The sequence below is a fragment of the Acipenser ruthenus genome, chromosome 21 (genome assembly GCF_902713425.1).
Source record: "Acipenser ruthenus chromosome 21, fAciRut3.2 maternal haplotype, whole genome shotgun sequence".
NCBI classification, from domain to species: domain Eukaryota; kingdom Metazoa; phylum Chordata; class Actinopteri; order Acipenseriformes; family Acipenseridae; genus Acipenser; species Acipenser ruthenus.
Genome location: NC_081209.1, coordinates 27,931,846 through 27,953,857, shown reverse-complemented (window position 1 = coordinate 27,953,857; position 22,012 = coordinate 27,931,846). Strand labels below are relative to the sequence as shown.

The following is a 22,012-nucleotide window of genomic DNA, read 5'->3' as shown; positions in this document are numbered from 1 at the left end:
TGATGACGTTTAGGAACAGCCCCGCCCCATTCTTGCGTTCCATCACCAAACAAGGCAGCGCGGGTTTGAAACAAGGCTGGCAGAACATCGAGATAACGCAGAGCTGCAAAAGTGTTGATTTTAGAAATAAATCATTAGAAAGCGTCAGTCTCGGCTTGCAGACCCAGATTTTGATGCATGAAACTGTTCCATTAGGTTGTAGGCTTCTGTAGGTGTTATGAATGTCAAACTGAATTTTATTCATACAACCAAAACTATTCCTCAGTTTTCTGCAGCCCATAGTATCGTGTTGATGGATTGCTTTTAAAAGTCCTGGAAACCTGTGAAGCACTGCACTACACTATTAGTGTGTAGCTCTGTTCATGAGGCTGGAATGAATCGCTTTGCAAGTTTTAACGTTACATGTGGAATCATTTATTACCGGTCTTGCATAACAAGATTTTACATATAGAGTGAATACAACACCAGACTACACAATATATTGGGGAATATAAGACTTACATTAATGAATTGTAAAATGATGTGACACAAGGATATACCCTAGCATTTGCTTTGAACAGGTTTAAAACAAAACTGAAAACCTGCAAAGAAAAACAACAACCCAAGCATGTCCGAGGTAGTAAAGTAGAGACTAGCTCTATTAAAATATATCAATATGCAGCCTGTTCTGTGGAACTTGTCAGTTTTCTGATCCTGATGTTTAGCTTGACAGTACAGTATTAATGTTCTCAATGGTAATATTATGGAATAAAAACTATTCATTTTTCATGTTAGATATTTGCTTTAAAACAACCATTTTTGAGTATTCTTAGTGGAACTACAGACAGGATTCCAACAGTTTGAGGATCTTGGGATGGCAGGGGTTCTAGAATTGCTTGGGTGGTGATACAGGGGTTCTAGAATTGCTTGGGTGGTGATACAGGGGGTCTAGAATTGCTTGGATGGTGATACAGGGGTTCTAGAATTGCTTGGATGGTGAAACAGGGGAGCTCAGATATTATTACTGTACTATGATTACATTTCATATTGTTTTGGCATGGGGAGTAGTTTCATGCACTGGAGGGACCTGAACTCAAAGAGAAAAAGAAACATGTCCTGTGAGCAAGATGAAATGTATATCTGCGTGTTGGGTTGAGGTTGAAATGTATTCAGAATGAATTGCCAAGTTTTGCTGCTGTATGCATTTAGCCCTTGCACACAATAATAAACCTATTGCTTTATAATAGTATTTATGAGCATCTGGGGGGAAAAGAGGAAGGGGAGTTATTAAATATAAATGAATATGGAATGCATCTTTAATTATCACATCATTTCTGGGTGTATACATAATAACATGTGCATTCCTATTATACATAATAACATGTGCATTCCTATATATATATATATTATATATATATATATATTACCTACACCTGAATAAATGAAAAAGCATTATAAAAGGATGACTAATAGTCTACAGTGAGCAGGGAGACAGCAGTTGCTATTCAGTCATCAGACCACTCCATGTCATCTTCTGTCCAATCACTGTTCACTTCTGGGTCCAGATGTGAGAACTCTGTGCTCTGGTCGCCATGGCAACTCTTGCTTGCTGATCTGCCGTTCTGGTCGCCAGGGAGACAAGGTGGAGCTCCCTGCCGATTCCTATGTGGAGTTAGGTTCCTGTTGCTATGGTAGTGTGAGGGCTGTCTGTTGGGGCGCAGGATGCTGTTTATCCAGCGGGGGCAGGTCAAGTACTTTCTGAGAGCGGCCAGCACAGTGAGGTCACGCAAGCGGCAGAACCAGAGAAAGTCCACTATCATCAGGGTCAGAACCAGAACTATATAGAACCCCACTGCCATGAGGGTGAGAGGCTTGCTGCAGAGAAAAACACAGGGGCCAGTGATGTGCCCATCAGTTCAAACATTTATACATGAATGCATTATTTACCATAATGTTTTTTTACCCCTATGCTGAAAGTGCATACATTTGGGACACAGGTCTAACAGCTGTTGGTGCGTTCACCCATACCCCTTCCACTGAGTACTTGTGTTAGCTCAGAAACCATATCAGGTTTAGACAATGTGGCTATTGTCTGTTCTAGAGATCCAGGTTGACCAATCCTATTGTATATCATCCCAGCCACGCTTTCCACATGATGTACGCTAGAACAGCTGATGTTGCAGCACTGATCTTTAGATTGGATGTCTTCTAGGTTTTGCTTGCTTAAGCTCCCACTTTTGCCAACAGTACTTGGATTTGAGGATGGCCTGGTTTCAAAGACCTGGGTCCACTTTCAACACTAACCTGTGAAAGAGCTGGGAGGTGCTGCTCTCTGATAGGTTAACATTCATGACATCCTGGAACTCTGATTGGTTGCAGCAGTACTTGAGGTAGAGGATTCCTTGGCGACAGCAGTAGGAGTGCTCGGGGGGGTCAGAGAGGCGGGGGCAGTAGAACCCTGAGTGATGGAAATCCTGGAGATCATAGTACCCTTCACACAACATACCTGAGCTGGGTGGGTCTGAGGTTCACACCATTCATACAGAATTGGGGGAAGTAAAGAGAAATAAACTGTTAGAAGGAACAGATCAAAAAGAGGAGAATTTGAAGTGATCTATAGGCAGTATATATGCTTTTAAATAATCTGGTATTTAACAATTGTGCATTTACAGAATATTTTATTTGAAAACTTGAATACAAATAATAAAAAACTTTTCTTTTAGGATTATTATTTTTATGAAGGGGATTGCCCAAGTTAATCCGGTCAGTTGTGTTCTAATTGCAACAGGGAAAAAACAAAGAGAATTGAATGGACTAATCATCAGCTATTCAACACAGAAGGTAAAACAGCAGAACATATGTCATAGTCAATTGGAAATTTAAAAAAAAGATTTGTAAAATAACAGCTCATAATAATCTTATAACTGGGGTCCAGGTAGGAAGCTTCACACATGTCTGTTACAGCAGTGTCAGATATCAACGGCAATTGAACAAGTACAGATGTATGCAGGTAAGATCTGCTTACATCCTGAGTTGCAATGGGTTTCCACAGTATAACAGTTTCAGATTCACGTAACCCTTTCATGCACGAAATATTGAAAACAGCTGAAAAAAACATTTGAAGTAGTTTTGGATGCATAATAAATATATATATATATATATTAATTGAAATTTAAAACCATAAATCCATAACACACTGTCTCCTAGCCTCATATGAGGCTACCATGCATTTGTGTCTTTCATATGTCCCTATATAAAGACTAGAAGAGAGTTTTTTTTTATTTTTAAGTCCCCATATGTATGGAAGGGTCCATGAAAAACTATTTTTTTTGGAAAATACAAAAAAAGATGTGGTGGACAAACATGTTAACCCACAAACATTTCAGTTTTCAGAAAACAGCATTTTAAATTCGGGGTTAGCAAGTTTTCCCAGGAAACACATCCTGTTATTTTATTTGGTTTTGTTTGAGCTTTTCTGAAAAATGTACAACCTGCAGATGCACCAGTGAAAGGGTTTTTAAAAAGCCAGCCTTTATAAAACAAATGGAGATGAAGAAGAAAGCCTTACCTGCACTAGTTAGTGCTTCCTCTTCTGATCACACCTGTTTTGGAAGCAGAAGGACACACCTGATCACTGCTGAGGACTTTCCTTGGGGAGCACCCCACCCGCTTCTCTCCCCGCCTTGCCTTGCTGTGCCCAGGCAGGCTCACTGGCTCCTGCAATGAATCAAACAGATGCTCTAATGGGTCTGCAGGGACTGTGAGCTGAAGAAATATATACATTTAAAAAGGTATTTTCGATGTACGTGATTTACTCGCCATAGTCATTAACTGGATTCACCGTCTGCCCCTTAAAAAAAACTATCAATAAAGGTTTAAAAATTAATTTAGTTTTTCATCAGCAACATTTTCACACCCCCCAAATTGCAGGTGTGTTGATTTTTTAAGTTTAAAAGCTGCTGTTGTAGCCAGTGGGTCTAACTGAAACAGGACAGTGATAAAGTTGCTATTGCTTACAAATATTCCAGTGTACACTCATCCCTCACCAACAATGCAATCAGTAACAGGATCTCCATGAATCCAGCACATGCACGTGTAAAAATGTAAATCTGACATAGAGACAGACAGATGCCATATCCCCCAGATTAAAAATGCTCTTAATAACTTGTACTAAAGAATGTCTTCAGCTAGTTTCATCAGAATTTGACAAGGGCTTCACAACGTAAATGCAAACCTAATGTAAGTGTGACACACACGTATATATATATATATATATATATATATATATATATATATATATATATATATATATATATATATATATATATATATGGGAAGAAATGGATTGTAAAGCCTCAGTTATTACTCCTGCAGTGACCAAAATAACGGAACTACTTTCTCAACACCACTTTTCATAGATGCTGACCACATTAAACATTAACATGTACACATACATACATACATACATACATACATACATAAATTCACTGCCATTTTTGGAACTGTAAACTCACAAGTAAACCCTCCTCTGTTTGCCCCTCACTATCCCACAACTCTCTGCGCCGCGGCATGAGTGCCCCCCTCACACACAGTATCCCATAAGACACTGCGGTGTGTATCCAGGAGGATAGAAGATTCCGGAGACGCACGGAGAAGTGACGGGTTGGCTAAAATAACCTTCTTTTTTTTTTAACCGCACAAGTAGTATGAATGGTCCGAGTGCGATGCTCCAAAATAAACATAAGGAAGAAGTGAACTGAGAAGTGAGTTATACAGTCATATCAAAACAGTGCTATGTGCTGTGTGTTAACGGTGAAGCGGATTACCGAGTCTCCGTAATTCCGTTTAACGGGAAGGATCACTGACTGGGAAGAGAATTTTACGGACGGGAGCATTGCTGTATCCACACCTTCATAAACACCACGTGAAGCGAGATTATTAACAAAGCGATTGAACACCAAGCTTATTTTGTGGTGTAGAAACGGACTAGTAAGAAGATACACACACACGGGTGACTGTACCGTACAGATGTACAAAAGCAGGGAAAGAAAACTGAAATTAGGACAAGACGGCTGTATTGAAGATAGAGCAGAAAAACCAGTCCCGCTACAGTAATCAGAAGGTAAAACTGAACGAAACAGTACGACGAGTCAACAGCCTCTAATGTAAAGTCGATAAAAACCCTTCAACGAGCCTGTCGAGCGTAATAAGTCAGGTGTTCAGGGGACCCGAAAAAACGTATTTGCAGGGAATGTCAAATATTTCTAGACGATAACAGAGCCGTGATCAAGGTGCAAGTGACCTCGTCACAATATAAATAAACCAAACACACTTAAGCAATGAAACGCCTTTCCTTTTCAAACATGGGCCATAACTACACACGAGGAAGCTGTAAAATGTACCTTCATCAAGGATAAATAATGGAGACCGGGCGTTAAATATTGTATATGTAATATTGTGTAGATAAGACCTAGAGGAATTCAATCAGTGCACTGTGTAGGAAAGGGCCCTTGGAAGGACCGCTCTGATCCTTCTCATTGAAAGGAGTACTTTGTAATCTAAACAGTGTGGTGTGTGTGACTCTTTAAAATACCGAGTCTCCTCTCCGCCTGGGAGTGAGATGAATGGCTGAACAGCTTGCTCTCTCCTCGGGAGACGAGACTTGAACTCTGTAGCACTTAAGAAAATGGTAAATAGTAAGAAAATACTGTAATATCAAATAGAGGGATTGCAAATAAAAGTAGTTTATGTGAAACTGAAATCTTACAGTGAAATCGGGGCAATTGCGTTTTAACCTTAAATCTTAGGAAACCTGAGTGAAGTGGTGTACATATTTTAGGGATAAAACATTTATTCTGCAATGTGAGTTGGTGCAAAGCCCGTTGTTTTTTGTGTTAAAAATATTTGAACAGTAACATGTATTTCATTGTAAACATTAAGGGGGTTGCACATCAGTTGTGTTGTTTTGATTTCCAGGACATGGATCCACAACGTAAGGAAGAGTGAACCCAGGACCTTGAAGCTTGGAATTACAGGGACCATGTGTTGAGAGATGTGGTGGCTTGATGTTGATTTCCACGCTTGATGCACTGGACCTGGAAGGAAAGCCCCAGTAACAGCGGCACAGGCAGCAGGATCAGTCAGGACTGTTAGAAGGCTTAGCTCTTGTCTGACGGAGGGAGCAGGGCCATGAAGAGAAGCGTGTAGGAGCTCCAGTACAGGCTGCAGGCAGGCATGCGACACATTTGTCAAGCATATTGAGTGGGTTAGTCTTGGGCTCACAGTCCAGCCCAGTAGTTTTCTGCTGTCTTTCCTTGGCGGGGAGTGGCACCGTAATCCAGGTCGTAGCAAGCAGCTGGCTGTGTTTAATAGATCCACCTTTCTCAAGCACCCTCCCCTCTCTCTTACTATCCTGTCGTTTTCCTTTCTCATCTCTAGTGCTGTATTCTATCTGGGACAGATCCAGGGCTGTGGTTATAAATACCCTCACTGCAGCTACGTCTCTGTAAACTGGGATTAACCTGACTCCTAGACACACGCACACACTCTTGTAAACTCTCATCTCTCTGCGGACTAAGGCACTTGCCCTTGTATGACAACAGTGTGATAGGTCCTTTTTTAATAGTTATATTTTAAATCTTCATTTCTTAATGTATATTTCTATAAAAGCTGCACAGGTTTTTTGCCTGGGATCCCTGGACTAAGTGAAGATCAGGCTGACCGAGCCAAAAGCTTTTCCGTTCGTTTGTGTGGGAGCTCAGCCTCGGGAGACAAAGAAGCCACTGGGAACTTAGCTGGTTTAGCAAAGACCTACAAAAATCTCTCGTTGATTACAAAAATTCTGTATTCAGACAATTCCATACCAATTCCATCTAATTTGCAGCTTTTTTCAGTTTCTTTTTGGAGACACTGCGCATTTTCTTTGACAGTCAATGAACCTGTCAATATTCTCGACAGAATAGACTATAATTATCAAGGCCAGCTCTGTGTCTTTCTGAAACTTCTCGTCACAGCCATTAAGGACAAAGCCATCTCCCTGGCAACTGCAGCCTGCCTGTTTTCTGGCTCCTCAGTTCAGACTCTCGCAGAATGAAGCTGAGGAAGCAGGTGACTGTTTGCGGTGGAGCTGTCTTCTGTGTGGCAGTGTTCTCCCTCTATCTGATGCTGGATCGAGTCCAGCATGACCCGACCCACAGGCAGAACGCTGGCAATTTCCCCAGGGTAAGAGAGTCTGTGAGTCAGACAGGGAGCCTGGAGGGGGAGGGAACCGACTGTCGTTCGAAGAATGCTTACTTTTGCTTTTATGAAGCGAAATATTGAAACTATACAAAAATACTGTTGTAGTTAATATGTAATATTTTTGTATACATGAAAAGTAAAGAATACACTTTATTTTCCAAAAGACATATACAGTCGTCTCCGGCTAAGAGAATACCCTCGGGAAGCAAGCAAAGTGTTGTCTTAGCCGAAGTGTTTGTTAAGATGGAGTTGAACACCAGACATAATATGAATCGATAAATAAAGCAATATGTATTACTTGTCATGACACACGTGCATCAACATATGAAATGAAAAGAATAAGAGAAAAGCAATCGGCAAGTGTATGTTAATAAACTATAATAATAAAGTAACAGACTAACGTTAATAAACTAACTGTCAAACTAATTTGACAGCACCCCTACACATATTAAAAAATGCAGCAGCAGCTCTAGATTAATTATGAATACCTGTACAGGAGCGATGCACAAAATTATTTAACAGAATGGTGAAGCAATTCACCAGAACGGAAAACATCCAATTGCTTAGCGTCTTGTGTCTGATTCAGGTTTTTTTCAGGAGCTCAAACAATTTCCACCTTTTTGTAGCAAGAGAAACAGTGTCTCGTTTCGCTGTTTGTTTACATGCCATTTTGTAGCGATGAGGTGCACTCATAGAAATCAGAATACAAAACGAGGCAGTGATATGATGGTGGTTCTGGAAAGATTTAATAAACCAGTCAGTGTGCCTCTCGTGATGACAAGTCACATTTGAAAAGATTGAATAAACCCTTTGAATTTATGTTTGAAGATGAAGAGTTATTAGGTTACAAAACAGTACTGTATCAGTTGTGAACGAAAAGGTGTTCTTTTAGGTGGAGCATTTACGATGGGAAAAATCTGTTTCACCACAAGGGTGTTCTCTTAGGAGGTGTTCCTATACGTGGAGACTGCTGTACCTAAAATACTCCACGTATGCTGTTATGAGTCACATTGGTGTAGAATGTTGGCAAGATGTGTTGACTCTGGCACCAATGAGGAGTCTGATTTCAGCAGCAGATGTTGCAGGCAAAGAGGAAAGTGATATCCTTTTTAGAACTGAATTTCAAAGTCAAAATACATTGGGGGCTGGGTGGCAATCATTTTATTTATTTGGATTCAAGCAACACATGATCAATGATGTAAAACTCCAAGACATTGCTCTGCATTCATTTTCTAGTTTTTGCAAAGGAACGAATGAATGTAGAGGTTTATCTAATGATTTCATGGATTCATTTAGTGCCTCCATTGATCGCGCTACAGCTCAAAAGACAATTGAATTCTGTTGTAGGTGGGTCCGGATTTAAATATTGCATTGTAGGTGAATGCAGCCTGGTAAAACGGGAGCTGTGGTTTTGACTGTGGTTTCAGAGCCAGATCTCGGTGTTGCAGAACCGCATTGAGCAGCTGGAGCAGCTCCTGGAAGAGAACCACCAGATCATCAGCCACATCAAGGACTCGGTGCTGGAGCTGACTGAGAACGGAGGAGGGGTCCCTGGCGCCCAGCTGCCCTTGCGCAACCCCAATGGCTCCTGGAACTTCCCCTTCGATGGGCAGCCAACTTTTCTCTCCATCTCTCCCCAGGACTGCCAGTTCGCCCTCGGGAGCCACCGGCAAAAAAGCGACATGCAGGTGAGCGAGAGAGCAGAGGCTGAGGCTGAGGTTGTGCTCTGGGGAAGGTGTGGGCTGCAGCTGATGCAGACACTGTTATGACCCTTATGGACCGGAATAGAAATAAATAAAAAGCTGTCTTTGTTTCTGAGGCCTGGCAATCAAGCACTCCTTCGTAAACAATGCCAACGTTTGTTTATTTTATTGTTAGGAAAATAAAATCCCTTAGGTTGCAGCCAGTCTCAGCAGCCAGCACCAACAGATTCCTCTGTTTAGAGGTTTTACGCGCTTGAACACAATGCTTAGTGCAATACGTTGTTCATCATTCCTCGTGCTCAGTTAAGAGTCTTTAGCACACCACACTGATGGGTTTTTTTCACAATGCAAAACATTGTCTCCGTGTTGCTGCCAGATGCTGGATGTGTATTCTATGCTGAACTTCGACAATGTGGACGGCGGTGTTTGGAAACAGGGCTTTGAAATCTTGTATGACGCAAACGAGTGGGATGCTGAGCCGCTGCAGGTGTTTGTGGTGCCGCACTCTCACAATGACCCAGGTGGGTGGCGCTACAAGTTAAGCACACTCAGGAGGATGGGTGACACTAGTTGGGTTAAGCTCTAGCGATGGTAAAAAATCCAGCATGGGTCACAGTTTCCAATCATTTTCATTCCTTTATCTGTTTGCTACATTTTTCCATAACTGAGCCTTTTCTTTAGAGAAAGCAGACAGTAGTCACATCTGTTTATTCCCCCAGCATAGTTTTAGCTGTGAGGACTCAAGCTGCCATCCTTCTTGAAACCTGCTTATTACATTCTCTTATAATGTGCATGTTTATTCCTCAAAGGTACCTTTTATCTGTAAGGACACAAACTTCGCTGCTTCTTATCTTGAAACCTGCTCACTACTTTGTTATTCGGGGAGATAATTTACTTTAATTGTGTATACTTTTCCATTTGGAATGGATTGCTTAAACATCTGCTCTGGACCCATCCCAGCTTTTACAAAAATACTCCTCTCAATTGCCTTCTAACAAAAGCAAAGCTCATGTTGGAGCTGATAGTACTCGGTATACCTGTGTGATACTGAAGAACCACAGAGTGCAGGAACCAATGGAAGAGCCACTATGAACCACTGCAATCTGATCCAGTCATGCTGGGCTGGGTCCTGAACTCTACCCTCTGTATGGAACAGTATTTTGAGGTGTGCTGTTTTGAAAACCATTGCTTCTCATCACCTTGGGGACCACAAGCAGTCCAGGTTTTTGTTTCAACTGGGTTACAAATTACATACTGTACTTACCATGAATCTTGGAGGTTTGGCGACAAGTAGAAAGCAGCACATAGATTTAAAATAAATATCGAGATCTTGGTTGAAACAAAGACCTGGAGCGCACTACCCCCTCCAAACCCAGTGGATGGGAGTTGAGAAGCACTGCTGTCTGCTGTAAACCCACTCAGAGCCCTGCTGTCTGCTGCTTGGTAGGCTGGATCAAGACGTTTGACAAGTATTACTCGGACCAGACTCAACACATTTTCAACAACATGCTGGTGAAGCTGAAGGAGGACCCGCGCCGCAAGTTCATCTGGTCTGAGATTTCCTTCTTTGCCAAATGGTGGGAAAGTGTGGATTCACAGAAACGGGACGCCATGAGGAAGTAAGCACTCACCTGGACAGGTATAGAAGTGTGTAGAGCAAGATGGGATCAGTATACAGATATAGAATGCCTGACAAAGGTAGCACATAGGGGAAAGATCATGTAAGGGGAAAACTACATTTATTTAAAGTCTAATTATCAGGATACTTTCGGACAGAATAATTATCTTAAATGACGCATTGATACAAGACTTCATGTAGTGGAACAGATAATGGCATAGAACAGGCAATATACAGTGTAACACTCCAATACGCAGATACACAAAAGTCACTCCCTTCTGCTTGTGCTGAATATCTTCACGTGTTTTGATGGTTCTGTGTCTTTTGCAGGCTGATTCTGAGTGGTCAGCTAGAGATAGTGACAGGTGGTTGGGTGATGCCCGATGAAGCCAATGTCCACTATTTCGCCATGCTTGACCAGCTCATTGAGGGGCACCAGTGGCTGGAAAAGAATATCGGTAACTATCGAGGGAGTTTCGTTTATTATATTAATAGTATTAAAAATGTTTAGCTGGTAAGACACATTAAAATTGTTATTTACATAGGCAGCATGGAACAGGTGATTGTGTACCAGAATATTCTAACAAGAAGCATTTAGAATAAACAGTAGTGCCTGAAAAGGTCTGAATTGTAACTAAAAACATCAAAAATAACAAACCTTCTACGCTTCTGAGTCGGTCTTTCATAACAACTTGTTCTTGTCTATATTTTTGTAAAGCTTTAGAGTATAGTGCTTTAATGCCTTCATCTATAATGTAATGGATGTGTTAAGTGACCCCTCTGTTATGTGCTGTAGGAGTGACCCCACGGTCAGGCTGGGCTGTCGACCCATTTGGATACAGCCCCACCATGGCCTTCCTGCTGAAGAAGGCCAACCTGACCAGCATGCTGATCCAGAGAGTACACTATTCCATCAAGAAGCACTTCTCAGCCACACGCAGCCTGGAGTTCATGTGGAGGCAGGCCTGGGGTAATCTTGCAGCACGAAACATAGAACCCATTCCTTAGCTGATTTCAAATGACAATTGGAAACCATCACTTCGGGGAGTCTATACTTTTAGCAGAGACCTACTGAATCTGTTATATAACAAAAATCAACTTGTGGTAGGTGTCCAAGGGTAAATAACTAACTGTTAACTGCAATACAAAAATATAATGAAATAACCATGCAAAACAACATGGGATTATTATTATTATTTATTTATTATTTTTTATTTCTTAGCAGACGCCCTTATCCAGGGCGACTTACAATTGTTACAACATATCACATTATACATTATTTCACATTATACAGATATCACATTATTTTTACATGCAATTACCCATTTAAACAGTTGGGTTTTTACTGGAGCAATCTAGGTAAAGTACCTTGCTCAAGGGTACAACAGCAGTGTCCCCCACTGGGGATTGAACCCACAACCCTCCGGTCAAGAGTCCAGAGCCCTAACCACTACTCCACACAATTTTTGTTCCTGGGTAGTAAGTGTTATTTCCTAATTGCTTATGCCTCAAAATTATAGAAATGGCTATTATTCCCCACAAACTTTGCTTTTGTGACCAGGACAGTGATATTTTGAAATTTACCTATTTCCAATGAGAAAACGGGCGAATTTGTGTCTTTTCGTTCACATAAAGTCAGAAAAAAACAACATATGAATCCAAATTAACATGTATTTATACTAAAGTAATACAAAAATGACTACAAAAGATTTAGAAGTGAGTAGTTTTTTGAGATTTACGATTATACTGTAAATCACTTTCACGTATCAGCCCCCAAATGTAGTCTCCCATCATGTTCTCGTTATACTGTCCTTAGTAGCGGCGTTCAAAGTCCAGTATATCCTGGTGGAAGCGCTCACCTTGCTCCTCCGAGTACGCTCCCATGTTCTCCTTGAATTTATCAAGATGAGCATCAAGGATATGGACTTTGAGGGACATCCTACAGCCCATTGTGCTGTAGTTCTTCACCAGAGTCTCAACCAGCTCCACATAGTTTTCGGCCTTGTGATTGCCCAGGAAGCCCCGAACCACTGCGACAAAGCTGTTCCAAGCCACTTTCTCCTTACTAGTGAGCTTCTTGGGGAATTTGTTGCACTCCAGGATCTTCTTTATCTGTGGTCCGACGAAGACACAGGCTTTGACCTTTGCCTCAGACAGCTTAGGGAAGAAGTCTTGAAGGTACTTGAAGGCTGCCGACTCCTTATCTAGAGCTCTGACAGATTGTTTCATAAGGCCCAATTTGATGTGCAGTGGTGGCATCAGCACCTTCCGGGGGTCCACCAGTGGCTCCCACTTGATGTTGTTCCTCCCCACAGAGAACTCGGTCCACTGTGGCCAGTCCTGCCTGTGGTGGTGCACCTTGGTGTCCCTGCTGTCCCAAAGGCAAAGATAGCAGGGAAACTTGGTAAAACCGCCTTGGAGACCCATCAGGAATGCCACCATTTTGAAGTCTCCTATGACCTCCCAGCTGTACTCATCATACTTCAAGGCGTCCAGCAAGGTCTTGATGCTGTTGTAATCCTCTTTGAGGTGCACCGAGTGAGCCAGGGGAAGAGACAGGTACATGTTACCACTATGGAGCAGCACGGCTTTGAAGCTCCTGGATGAGCTGTCAATGAAGAGGCGCCACTCATTCTGGTTACAGGCGATTCCGATTGCCTCGAACAGACTGGTCACATTGTGGCAGAAGCAGAGCCCATCTTGACGGGTGAAGAAGCTGGAAAAAGGTTGGCGACGCTTCCTCTGATCTGCGACTTGCACACTTTCATCCAACAAGTTCCACTGCTTGAGCCTAGAAGTCATAAGCTCGGCATTGGACTTGGTGAGACCAAGATCTCTAATCAAGTCATTGAGGTCTTTTTGGTTGGGGTAGTATCCAGATATGTATCCACTTAGGCAGCTGGAACTAAACTGAACTGGTGGGCTTAAGGCCCCTGTATTTATACTACTATTTATATTACTGGAAAGTTCTAGAAAGTTCTAGAAGTTACTCCAAGTTTACTCAGCACTGAATCTATCTGGAATGTTCTGGAAAATAGGTACATTTCAAAATATCACTGTCCTGGTCACAAAAGGAAAGTTTGTGGGGAATAATAGCCATTTTCTATACTTTTGAGTCATAAGCAATTAGGAAATAATACTTACTACCCAGGAACCAAAAAAAAAATATATTGTTACACGGTGTTATTTTATTACAACTCAAGCCAATTTCAATTTCTGACTGAGTCCATCAACGATGGACCGAACTCCCCTGATATCAATTCCTCTCCCCCTCTCTGATGCTCCAGATACAGACTCCAGTACGGACATGTTCTGCCACATGATGCCGTTCTACAGCTACGACGTGCCCCACACCTGCGGCCCCGACCCCAAGGTCTGCTGCCAGTTCGATTTCAAGAGGTTGCCAGGTGGGAGAGTAAACTGTCCCTGGAAGGTTCCTCCACACGCCATCACTGAGAGCAACGTAGCGGAGAGGTGAGGACTGAAGCTGAAGACGCTGGTGTTCTGGAACTCTGTCTGCCCACCTGAAGGCCTCGTTGTCATTTGGACGTGTGGTCCTCAAACTGATAGGAGTGGGGTGTTCTAGAATTCATGATTTCTATGGGAGCCCTTCAGACACGTCAGAACATCTGGGCCATGACCTAGTGAATTGGTAAAGAAAATGATGTCGCAGAGCAGAAAGCAAGCTGTAGGTAGAGGATGTGCTGCACATCACTGCAGTGCACATGACACTTTCCAATCTGTGGGTCTCTTGACTGCACTAGAAACCAATTCAGTTTTGAAAACAGCCCTGCAGCCACTTAAACCGTTTGAATGACTAGATTATTATGATTGGTTTGATTTAATCTTCCTGTCTCTTCTCCTAATGATGCTCTCCCTCCATCTCGACAGAGCAAACCTGCTCCTGGATCAGTATCGGAAGAAGTCCAAGCTGTTCCGCAGCAAGGTGGTGCTGGTGCCACTGGGAGATGATTTCCGGTATGATAAATCACAGGAGTGGGACCAACAGTACTTGAACTATCAGAGACTCTTTGATTACATGAACTCCCACCCAGAGATGCACGTGCAGGTGAGAGCTGGCGGTCTGCTGGTCTCATTTCAGAAGGTTCCAGTCTGACATTTTAAAGGCATGCTTCATATATGGTGCTAAGTTGCGGCGTTTTCCAACTGTTGTTTGTAGTTTTTTGTTTATCTGCGTGTGTAATATTATTCTCCTACGATTTCAACCCTTTCTCCAGTACTGTACTGGTTTATTATAGAATATAATGCATAGAATTAATATCTGCCTCTTGGGGTGAATCTCAAAGGCACTATACCCTTTATTGCTCTTTCAGAGTATGTATTTGGGTGTGTGTGTGTACATGAGTGTATAGGAATGTTTGTGGGTCTGTGTGTGAGGTGTGTAAATGACTCCTGGCAGGATCTTTGTTTTAACCCTGAGATTTTCCGCGTTCCATTGCAGGCCCAGTTCGGAACTCTCTCTGACTATTTTGATGCGGTCTACAAGCAGAATGGTGTGGCTCAGGGTTCGAGGCCTCCTGCTTTCCCCGTGCTGAGCGGGGACTTCTTTGTGTACGCGGATCGAGAGGATCACTACTGGAGCGGCTACTTCACCTCCCGGCCCTTCTACAAGAACCTGGACCGCGTGCTGGAGTCCCACCTCAGGCAGGGCTGTCATTCCCCACTGTTTCTACCTGCATTCACTTTTGTATATCGCACAGTTCCTTGGGCAGTGTAGTGGACAAACAAGCTCCCATGTTTTTAATTAGAATGTAAATTCATCAGGTAATCCAAAATAACTTGTGCGTTTTAGAATAGTAATCCTCTGAATAGTCCTTGGTAGTCTCCTGACCTTATTTAGCTGTTTGACATTAGAGAGGCACATCATAAATTGTACACATTTTACACTTTGCTTGGACATTTTAGATGCACAGTGGCACCTACTGGGTTTGTAATGCAATTGCAGGTATTGTTTCAAAGGCAGTGATTCCAGTGAAAATGTCACCCATGCTGAAGGTTTTGTGTTTTTTTCCTCTAGGGGGGCTGAGATCCTGTACAGCCTTGCTGTGGCTCAGTCTCGGCGGGCAGGCATGGAGGGCCGCTACCCAGTGACTGATTACTCTCTGCTCACTGATGCCCGCCGCAATGTGGGGCTCTTCCAGCACCACGACGCCATCGCTGGCACTGCCAAGGAGGCCGTTGTCATAGACTACGGGTTCAGGTAGGGGTAACCTTGTCAGGAAGTGGAGTAAGGAAGTCGAAGTATGTTGCAGCACAGTTTATTTTGCTAGATTATACTGACAGCTCTTTCCTCTCCTCCCCTCTCCCCAGGTTGCTGCACTCCCTTGTATCTCTGAAGATCGTGATCATGAACGCTGCTCACTTCCTTATCCTGAGGAACAAGGACACATATCGATATTACCACACAGAGCCTTTCCTTGAACCGGTATGAAAGTGCCTCTGTACCTGAACTTTAATGTGTTATTTTTTTTTTTTTTTTTTAAACAAATCCCCTTGATCTGTTTTTACTTCCAGGAATCTGAAATGGGCTGTATGCTTGTACTGTGGTGTGTCTCACAGTGAACAGAGCACTCTGCAACATTTTCTCTTGTATTTGTGTTTCCTCAGGATGAAAGGCGTGCTACACAAGAGTCCTTGCCGGAGCGAGTGCTGATTGAACTGGACTCCACCCCCAGGTATAACTCCTCCCACACCCCCCCAGACTCCACCCCCAGGTATAACCCCTCCTACACCCCCCCAGACTCCACCCCCAAGTATAACCCCTCCTACACCCCCCAGACTCCACCCCCAAGTATAACCCCTCCTACACCCCCCCAGACTCCACCCCCAAGTATAACGCCTCCTACACCTCCCAGACTCCACCCCCAGGTATAGCCCCCCAGACTGCACCGCCAGGTGTAGCACAGACTCCACCCCCAGGTGTAGCCCAGACTACCTCCCCCAGACCCAGCCTTGGTTTCTGGTTCATTTTACTTCTCATTGGACAACATAGACAGCAGCTATCAGTAATCTCTTCATTCTTTCATTTTGATACTGTCGGTAATGTCTTTAAAGTGGTGTTTAAAATTCAGTTCGTGCTGCACAGCATGGTGACTAGGTATTTGTATCTGCTGAGAGACATGCCCAGGAATCAGTCTGCTATACTCTTTGTTAATCTCTCTCTCTCTCTCACCTCAGGTACTTGGTTGTATTCAACCCGGTTGAGCAGGAGCGGGTTTGCCTAGTCACGGTTCTGGTGGGCTCGGCGCGGGTTCGGGTCCTGACAGAGGATGGGCAGACGATTCCAGTCCAGCTGAGTGCCCAGTGGAGCTCTTCTGCCGAGATGAGCAAAGAGGGGTATCTGGTGGGTAAAGGAAGCTCAATGGAGTTGCTGCGTTTCAGGGCTGCAAGGGGTTTATTTGAATATTGGGTGTTAGAGAAGTATACCTCTGGGACTAGAAAGAAACAACTTTGTTGCAGGAAGGAGTGGTTAAATTACTTTTCTGGTTAGTTTTTTGTTCCAAAAAGGGTCCTTTTTATCTGATGTCAGGTGCTTTTGTGTAACATGTTAAATATGTTTCTTCTCTCCAAACTGTGAATATCAATAAATATACCTGTAATATTTGTGTGACCTCGTCTCCGTATCTGCCTCTCTTCCCTCCTCTCAGGCCTCTTTCCCAGCCCGACTCCCTGCTCTGGGCCTGGCTGTGTTCCAGCTCTACGACTCATTCGACTCCTCGCTGACTCTGTTTTCGGACTCGCTTCTGCGGCTGCACGGTCAGAACCTGGCCCAGAGGCGCCTTGACCCGCTTCCGCTGAGGATCCATGACTCGGACCAGCAGGACTTCTTCATACAGAGCCAGAACCTGCAGCTGTGGTTCTCAGGGACCACGGGCATGCTCGAGGTTAGCCTGGATCTAAATAACTGTCATGTTAGTCAGTTGAAAATCCTCTTGTCTATTGTTATATTTCCAGCTTGATTGGAGTATTTTAATTTTGGGTTATTGGTTAGCAGGTATTTGAAGGATAATAAAGTTTCATCAGGATAATAAAGTCTTGTCATGAGGGGCTCTGACAGTGTGGCACCTGTCACTGTGTTTCTACCCCCTCAGAGAATAAAGTGCAAGGAGGACCAGCAGGAGCTGAAGCTGAGGATCGAGTTTCTAATCTATGGGACCCGGACCGCCAAGGACAAGAGTGGCGCCTACCTCTTCCTACCTGACGGGCCAGCCAAGGTCGGCAGCACCTCCCCTGTGTCACTCGTCAGCCTTTCCATCCATCACGCTGTCTCGCTTCCATCCTGTTTCACTCTTTACCTGTGTGTGGTGTAAATGAATAACTCTTCCCCCTCTCTCACAGCCCTACGCCCCAAAGGAGCCCCCGGTGGTGCGGGTAGTGGAGGGGCCTCTCTTCTCTGAGGTCGTGTGTTACTATCAGCATTTCCAGCAGACCGTCCGCATCCACAACCTTCCAGGTACCCACACAAAGCATGTTGCAATCTTTGTCACGCTTTCTGTTTTTTCTCCCCCTCTTGGTCTGCCTCTCTACCTCACCTGTGATTCTTTTCTCCCTCTCGTTCTTTCTCAGGAGTGGATGGCCTCTCTCTGGATGTCACTACGACGGTTGATATCCGGGATCAGACTAACAAGGAGCTGGCTATGCGCCTCGTCACAGACATACAGAGTGAGAGTGTTCTCTTCACAGATCTCAACGGATTCCAGGTGACAACATGGTCTTTAGCTGCTATAGCACTTATACTAAGCTGGTTTGCCACTTGTACTAAGATCTCACTTTGTAAAGAATAAACAATGCATGGAAACCCCTGGAGTAAAAGCCTGTGGTTAAGAGAGGTGAGAATTTTATTCATATTCTATAAACTTCTGATACCTCTCACCTCACCTAGCGAGAGATTTATGAATGCACCTGTTTTTTTGTTTTTTTTTCTGAGCAAGTTGTCCTGTATGAGTCTGTGTGTCTTGAGCAGCGCTTACTGATGCCCCTATCCTGAATTTCCCGCTTACTGTACCATCCTACAGATTCAGCCCAGAAGATATTTCCATAAACTTCCTCTTCAGGCCAACTTCTACCCGATGCCATCCATGGCTTACATCCAGGATGTCCAGCACCGGCTCACTCTGCACACTGCCCAGGCTCTGGGAGTGGCCAGCCTGAAGAGCGGTGAGTCTGCACACTCCCTGCCTGTCACTGCATCCACCCCTCTGCACACTGCACAGGCTCTGGGGATTATAAACCAGGAGAGAAATTAATCTGTGTGCTACCTGAGGGTCTGTCTAAATTCTACTTCCTCTGACCCTCGCTTTACCCCAACCACAAACTTTAACAAAGGGCATTTAAGGTATTATTGAAGGTTAAGGCGAGTATTTGAAACTGAATAAATGATAAAAGCCTATCTACCCCGTTCTGTCCCTCTCTGCAGGTGAGCTGGAGGTGATCCTGGACCGACGGCTCATGCAGGATGATAACCGTGGTCTGGGCCAGGGCCTCAAGGACAACAAGAGAACCGCCAACCACTTCAGGATTCTGCTGGAGAAAAGGGCTACTGCCAACAAGGTACCTGGGGTGGGGGGTAAGAAGCTTCCAGGATGTTTTCTGAAGGGACTGTCAGATACTAAACTTAGGAAGTCTGAAATGTTGCTGCCTTGTTACCCCCTCTTTTATTTTAAGTTTGGATGGGTTTAGTTAGAGTTGTCGACTTGTTTTGTTTCACCAATAATTCATGACATCACCACTCTAATTGTTGCAGGTATTAATTTAAATAATGAGGTGTGAGCCACACAGATTATATTCCGTAGGAGATCTGTGCTAAAGGTTCTGTTGCAAGGAGAGTTTTCTGCATGCTCCTGTGAAATAAGCTTCTGCATGACATGTCGCTCCTCTCTTCCCATGCTCATTAATTACTTTTTTGTTTTCTGTTGCTCCCGTTTTGCCCTTGTTGCTCTCCACTCAGCATGCTGGCTTTCTCTCCAAAATCACCTCCATCTTTCACTCTCTCATCTCCTACATCTATGGAGCCAGCACCCAAGAGGTAACAGTGTCTGTAGATGCCAGTTTAAGCAAACTGCAAATAGTTCCAGCCTTAGCACCTCTGTGTGTTGGTGTCTTGTGTGTTTGGTGGTAGCTGTGAAAGTGGATGTTTTCACTAGTTTGGTAGGTGGTTCTTAGAGCTAAGGGATCGGGAGGCAGTGTGATTTAGCAGCCAGAACTAAAGAAGTGGGATGCAGACTAGTAATTGGAATGGAGCTGGAGAGACTATGCGGCTGTGTGATCACAGAGGTCACACTGGCATTACACCCTTGTTTTGCCAACAACATAGCTGTCCCTTCAGGAAAGTACCACACTGCTGTAGCCCTTGCTACGGCAGACCCTTTTACCAGTGGAGAGTTTACTGCAGGGGAAAGGGTGCGGAGCCTGCCAGGGTGATGAGACTGACACTGTTTCAGGTGATTGTCTTCCTCTCCTCCTTTTTTAAGGTGCACGACAGCCAGCCAATCAGCTTCCCGTCGCTGCTCAGTCACATGACCTCCATGTTCCTGAACCACAAAGTCCTGGCCCTGCCAGTGTTGCCGAAGAAGCGCGGCGTGCCACCCCTGCAGACCTTCAGCCCCCTCTCGGGCACCATGCCATGCGACTTCCACCTGCTCAACCTGCGCAGCATTCAGAACAAGGTGTGCTTCAGTCTTGGTCCAGGAGAGGAGCAGTGAGTGGTAGTGGTCATGTGGGGCAGCTCTGATACAGGCTAATGTAAAAACACTGTGGCAGTAGGGAGGGTTCTTGAACACTTGGGAATATTGCTTATTCTAATATCTGAGTAATATTTGCAGGATAAACTGACCCCCTCTCTCGATGCTGCTCTTATTCTCCATCGGAAGGGTTTTGACTGTGGCCTGGAGGCCAGGAACCTGAGCTTCAACTGCAGCACCACACAGGGCAAGGTAGGTCAAGACCACCAAGGATGAAATGTATTGTTCTATTGTGCAGTGAATGCTGTGATTTTAAAATACTGAATGAGGAAGAAAGCACGGATGTGCTGTACTGGTTTGTTTAGCACAGCATTGATTTCATTTCTCTCTGCTCAGCTTTCCTTGGCAGGGATGTTCCATGGTCTTGATGTTCACACAGTCCAGCCCATGTCTCTGTCGTTGATGTACGCGGGGACTCCTCTCTCCAACGTCTCCCAGATCCAGCTGGACCCCATGGAGATCTCCTCCTTCCGGCTGCGGCTTGGCTAGAGCTGCCCAGCACCTCTCATCTGAGCCGGATCAGAACCTTCAGGCTTTCTGGATGGATTGCTGTGGAAACCACAGGACTGAAAATGCGTTTTTAAAAATCCTGACCCTCTCTAGTGTATCCAGATTTTATTTTCAGGCTGAGCCTGAACAGAACTCCTGATTTAACTCTCACTCCATAAGCAGGAGTCTGCCCTTCCTGCCCCATGTCTCCCTGTCCCTGTGGATGCGTGCTTCAGAGAGGACAAGCTGTAAGGGGCACAATGCTTCTGTGTAGGACAGACACATGGCGGATGAGGTACTGGGGAGCCTTGTTTGAAAACCAGATCCGTCCCTTCAGCAGCTCTGTCCAGACACGGTTATTGTTGTATTTATTTATTTATTTTTTTGAAAGAAGGGGTTACTTAAAGATTGAGATCGAAACTCTGTCTTCAGCTAAAGAATTGATGGAGCTCATCCCTAATGCTGGTCTGACTGGGAGCTGAGACAGGGAGAAGTGTACTCAATCCTAGTGTATTCCCTCCTGTGTCTGTCTCTCCTTTCAACTCCAGTCCTGTGGCCTGACATTCAGCAGTGGGCTTTGTTTAATGCACAACCCCTTTTAACCACTGCAATAGACTCTGCGTGAATGTGTTTAATGCTGAAGATTGAGACTGGCATGGTTCTGTACTGTGATGTAACACTGTCTCTGATTGTACATGGTTTCTACTCTATCCTTCACCCTCACTAATCTTGCTCCACCCTTTTTTCAGAGCCTCCTGTACTCAAACGCTCCGATATATATATTGGGGCTTCTGAGTTTTGGTTTTAACTGATAAAGCACGCCTCTGTCCTGATACAAAAAATCAACTGTGTATCCAATAAACACTGGAAACGGTTACTCTGTTTACGTTGACTTTAAATGTGAAAAATATAAATAAAAAAAACTTTGTGCAGTTGGGCAATGTCCCTCCTTCCTGATTTGTATTTCGCATTTTTTTTTGTACTGTTATTTGTTGTTGTTCTTAATTTAAAATAAAACTAAAAAATATGTTTAGGTAAAATTGTATTAAAACAATGAGTTGTTCTTGTCTGATTTGTGTAGCTTGTGTGTTTATTTTAAATAATCTGTACCTTTTGCAGACAGAACTGTAATTGTCAATCAACACAGAATCATTACATTTTCAGACTACCTCAAAAGCTTTAACTCAACAGAGCATTTATATATAAATCCAGTTGTTAATTTT

The 22,012-nt window shown here is 43.8% G+C and overlaps 2 protein-coding genes across 5 annotated transcripts; one reads left to right on the top strand and one right to left on the bottom strand.

The window, feature by feature from the left end:
- Window positions 1–415: 415 nt before the first annotated feature.
- Window positions 416–4,553, bottom strand: LOC131699157 (protein shisa-like-1a). Its single transcript, XM_058995413.1, has 4 exons — window positions 4,494–4,553; window positions 3,548–3,696; window positions 2,284–2,500; window positions 416–1,854 (listed from the first exon to the last, which is right to left on the bottom strand). The coding sequence occupies exons 3-4, from the start codon at window positions 2,481–2,483 to the stop codon at window positions 1,485–1,487; spliced, it is 570 nt and encodes a 189-aa protein (XP_058851396.1). The 5' UTR covers window positions 2,484–2,500; window positions 3,548–3,696; window positions 4,494–4,553; the 3' UTR covers window positions 416–1,484.
- A 45-nt stretch (window positions 4,554–4,598) lies between these two features.
- LOC117428313 (alpha-mannosidase 2x-like) lies at window positions 4,599–21,843 on the top strand. Of its 4 annotated transcripts, none has more exons than XM_058995405.1 (24): window positions 4,599–4,742; window positions 5,956–7,200; window positions 8,646–8,906; window positions 9,298–9,442; window positions 10,369–10,540; window positions 10,870–10,997; window positions 11,336–11,509; window positions 13,827–14,013; window positions 14,431–14,608; window positions 15,002–15,204; window positions 15,578–15,760; window positions 15,871–15,985; window positions 16,168–16,235; window positions 16,738–16,903; window positions 17,208–17,444; window positions 17,652–17,774; window positions 17,899–18,013; window positions 18,127–18,260; window positions 18,576–18,717; window positions 18,977–19,110; window positions 19,508–19,585; window positions 20,031–20,225; window positions 20,382–20,492; window positions 20,637–21,843. In XM_058995405.1, exons 2-24 carry the CDS (start codon window positions 7,069–7,071, stop codon window positions 20,787–20,789), a joined length of 3,534 nt encoding a protein of 1,177 aa, XP_058851388.1. In that variant the 5' UTR covers window positions 4,599–4,742; window positions 5,956–7,068; the 3' UTR covers window positions 20,790–21,843. The 4 variants fall into 4 exon arrangements, with proteins under 4 accessions (XP_058851388.1, XP_058851389.1, XP_058851387.1 ...); XM_058995406.1 differs by having other exon boundaries at window positions 4,609–5,101; window positions 8,667–8,906; XM_058995404.1 differs by having other exon boundaries at window positions 4,610–5,101.
- Window positions 21,844–22,012: the final 169 nt, after the last annotated feature.

Coding starts and splice junctions, on each gene's coding strand:
- LOC131699157 (XM_058995413.1), bottom strand. CDS start 2,483: ATGTTGTGTGAAGGGTACTATGATCTCCAGGATTTCCATCACTCAGGG. Junction 1,855..2,283: donor ACCTCCCAGCTCTTTCACAG/GTTAGTGTTGAA, acceptor TTTTCTCTGCAG/CAAGCCTCTCACCCTCATGG.
- LOC117428313 (XM_058995405.1), top strand. CDS start 7,069: ATGAAGCTGAGGAAGCAGGTGACTGTTTGCGGTGGAGCTGTCTTCTGT. Junction 11,510..13,826: donor CATGTGGAGGCAGGCCTGGG/GTAATCTTGCAG, acceptor CTGATGCTCCAG/ATACAGACTCCAGTACGGAC. Junction 15,986..16,167: donor CAGAGCCTTTCCTTGAACCG/GTATGAAAGTGC, acceptor GTGTTTCCTCAG/GATGAAAGGCGTGCTACACA.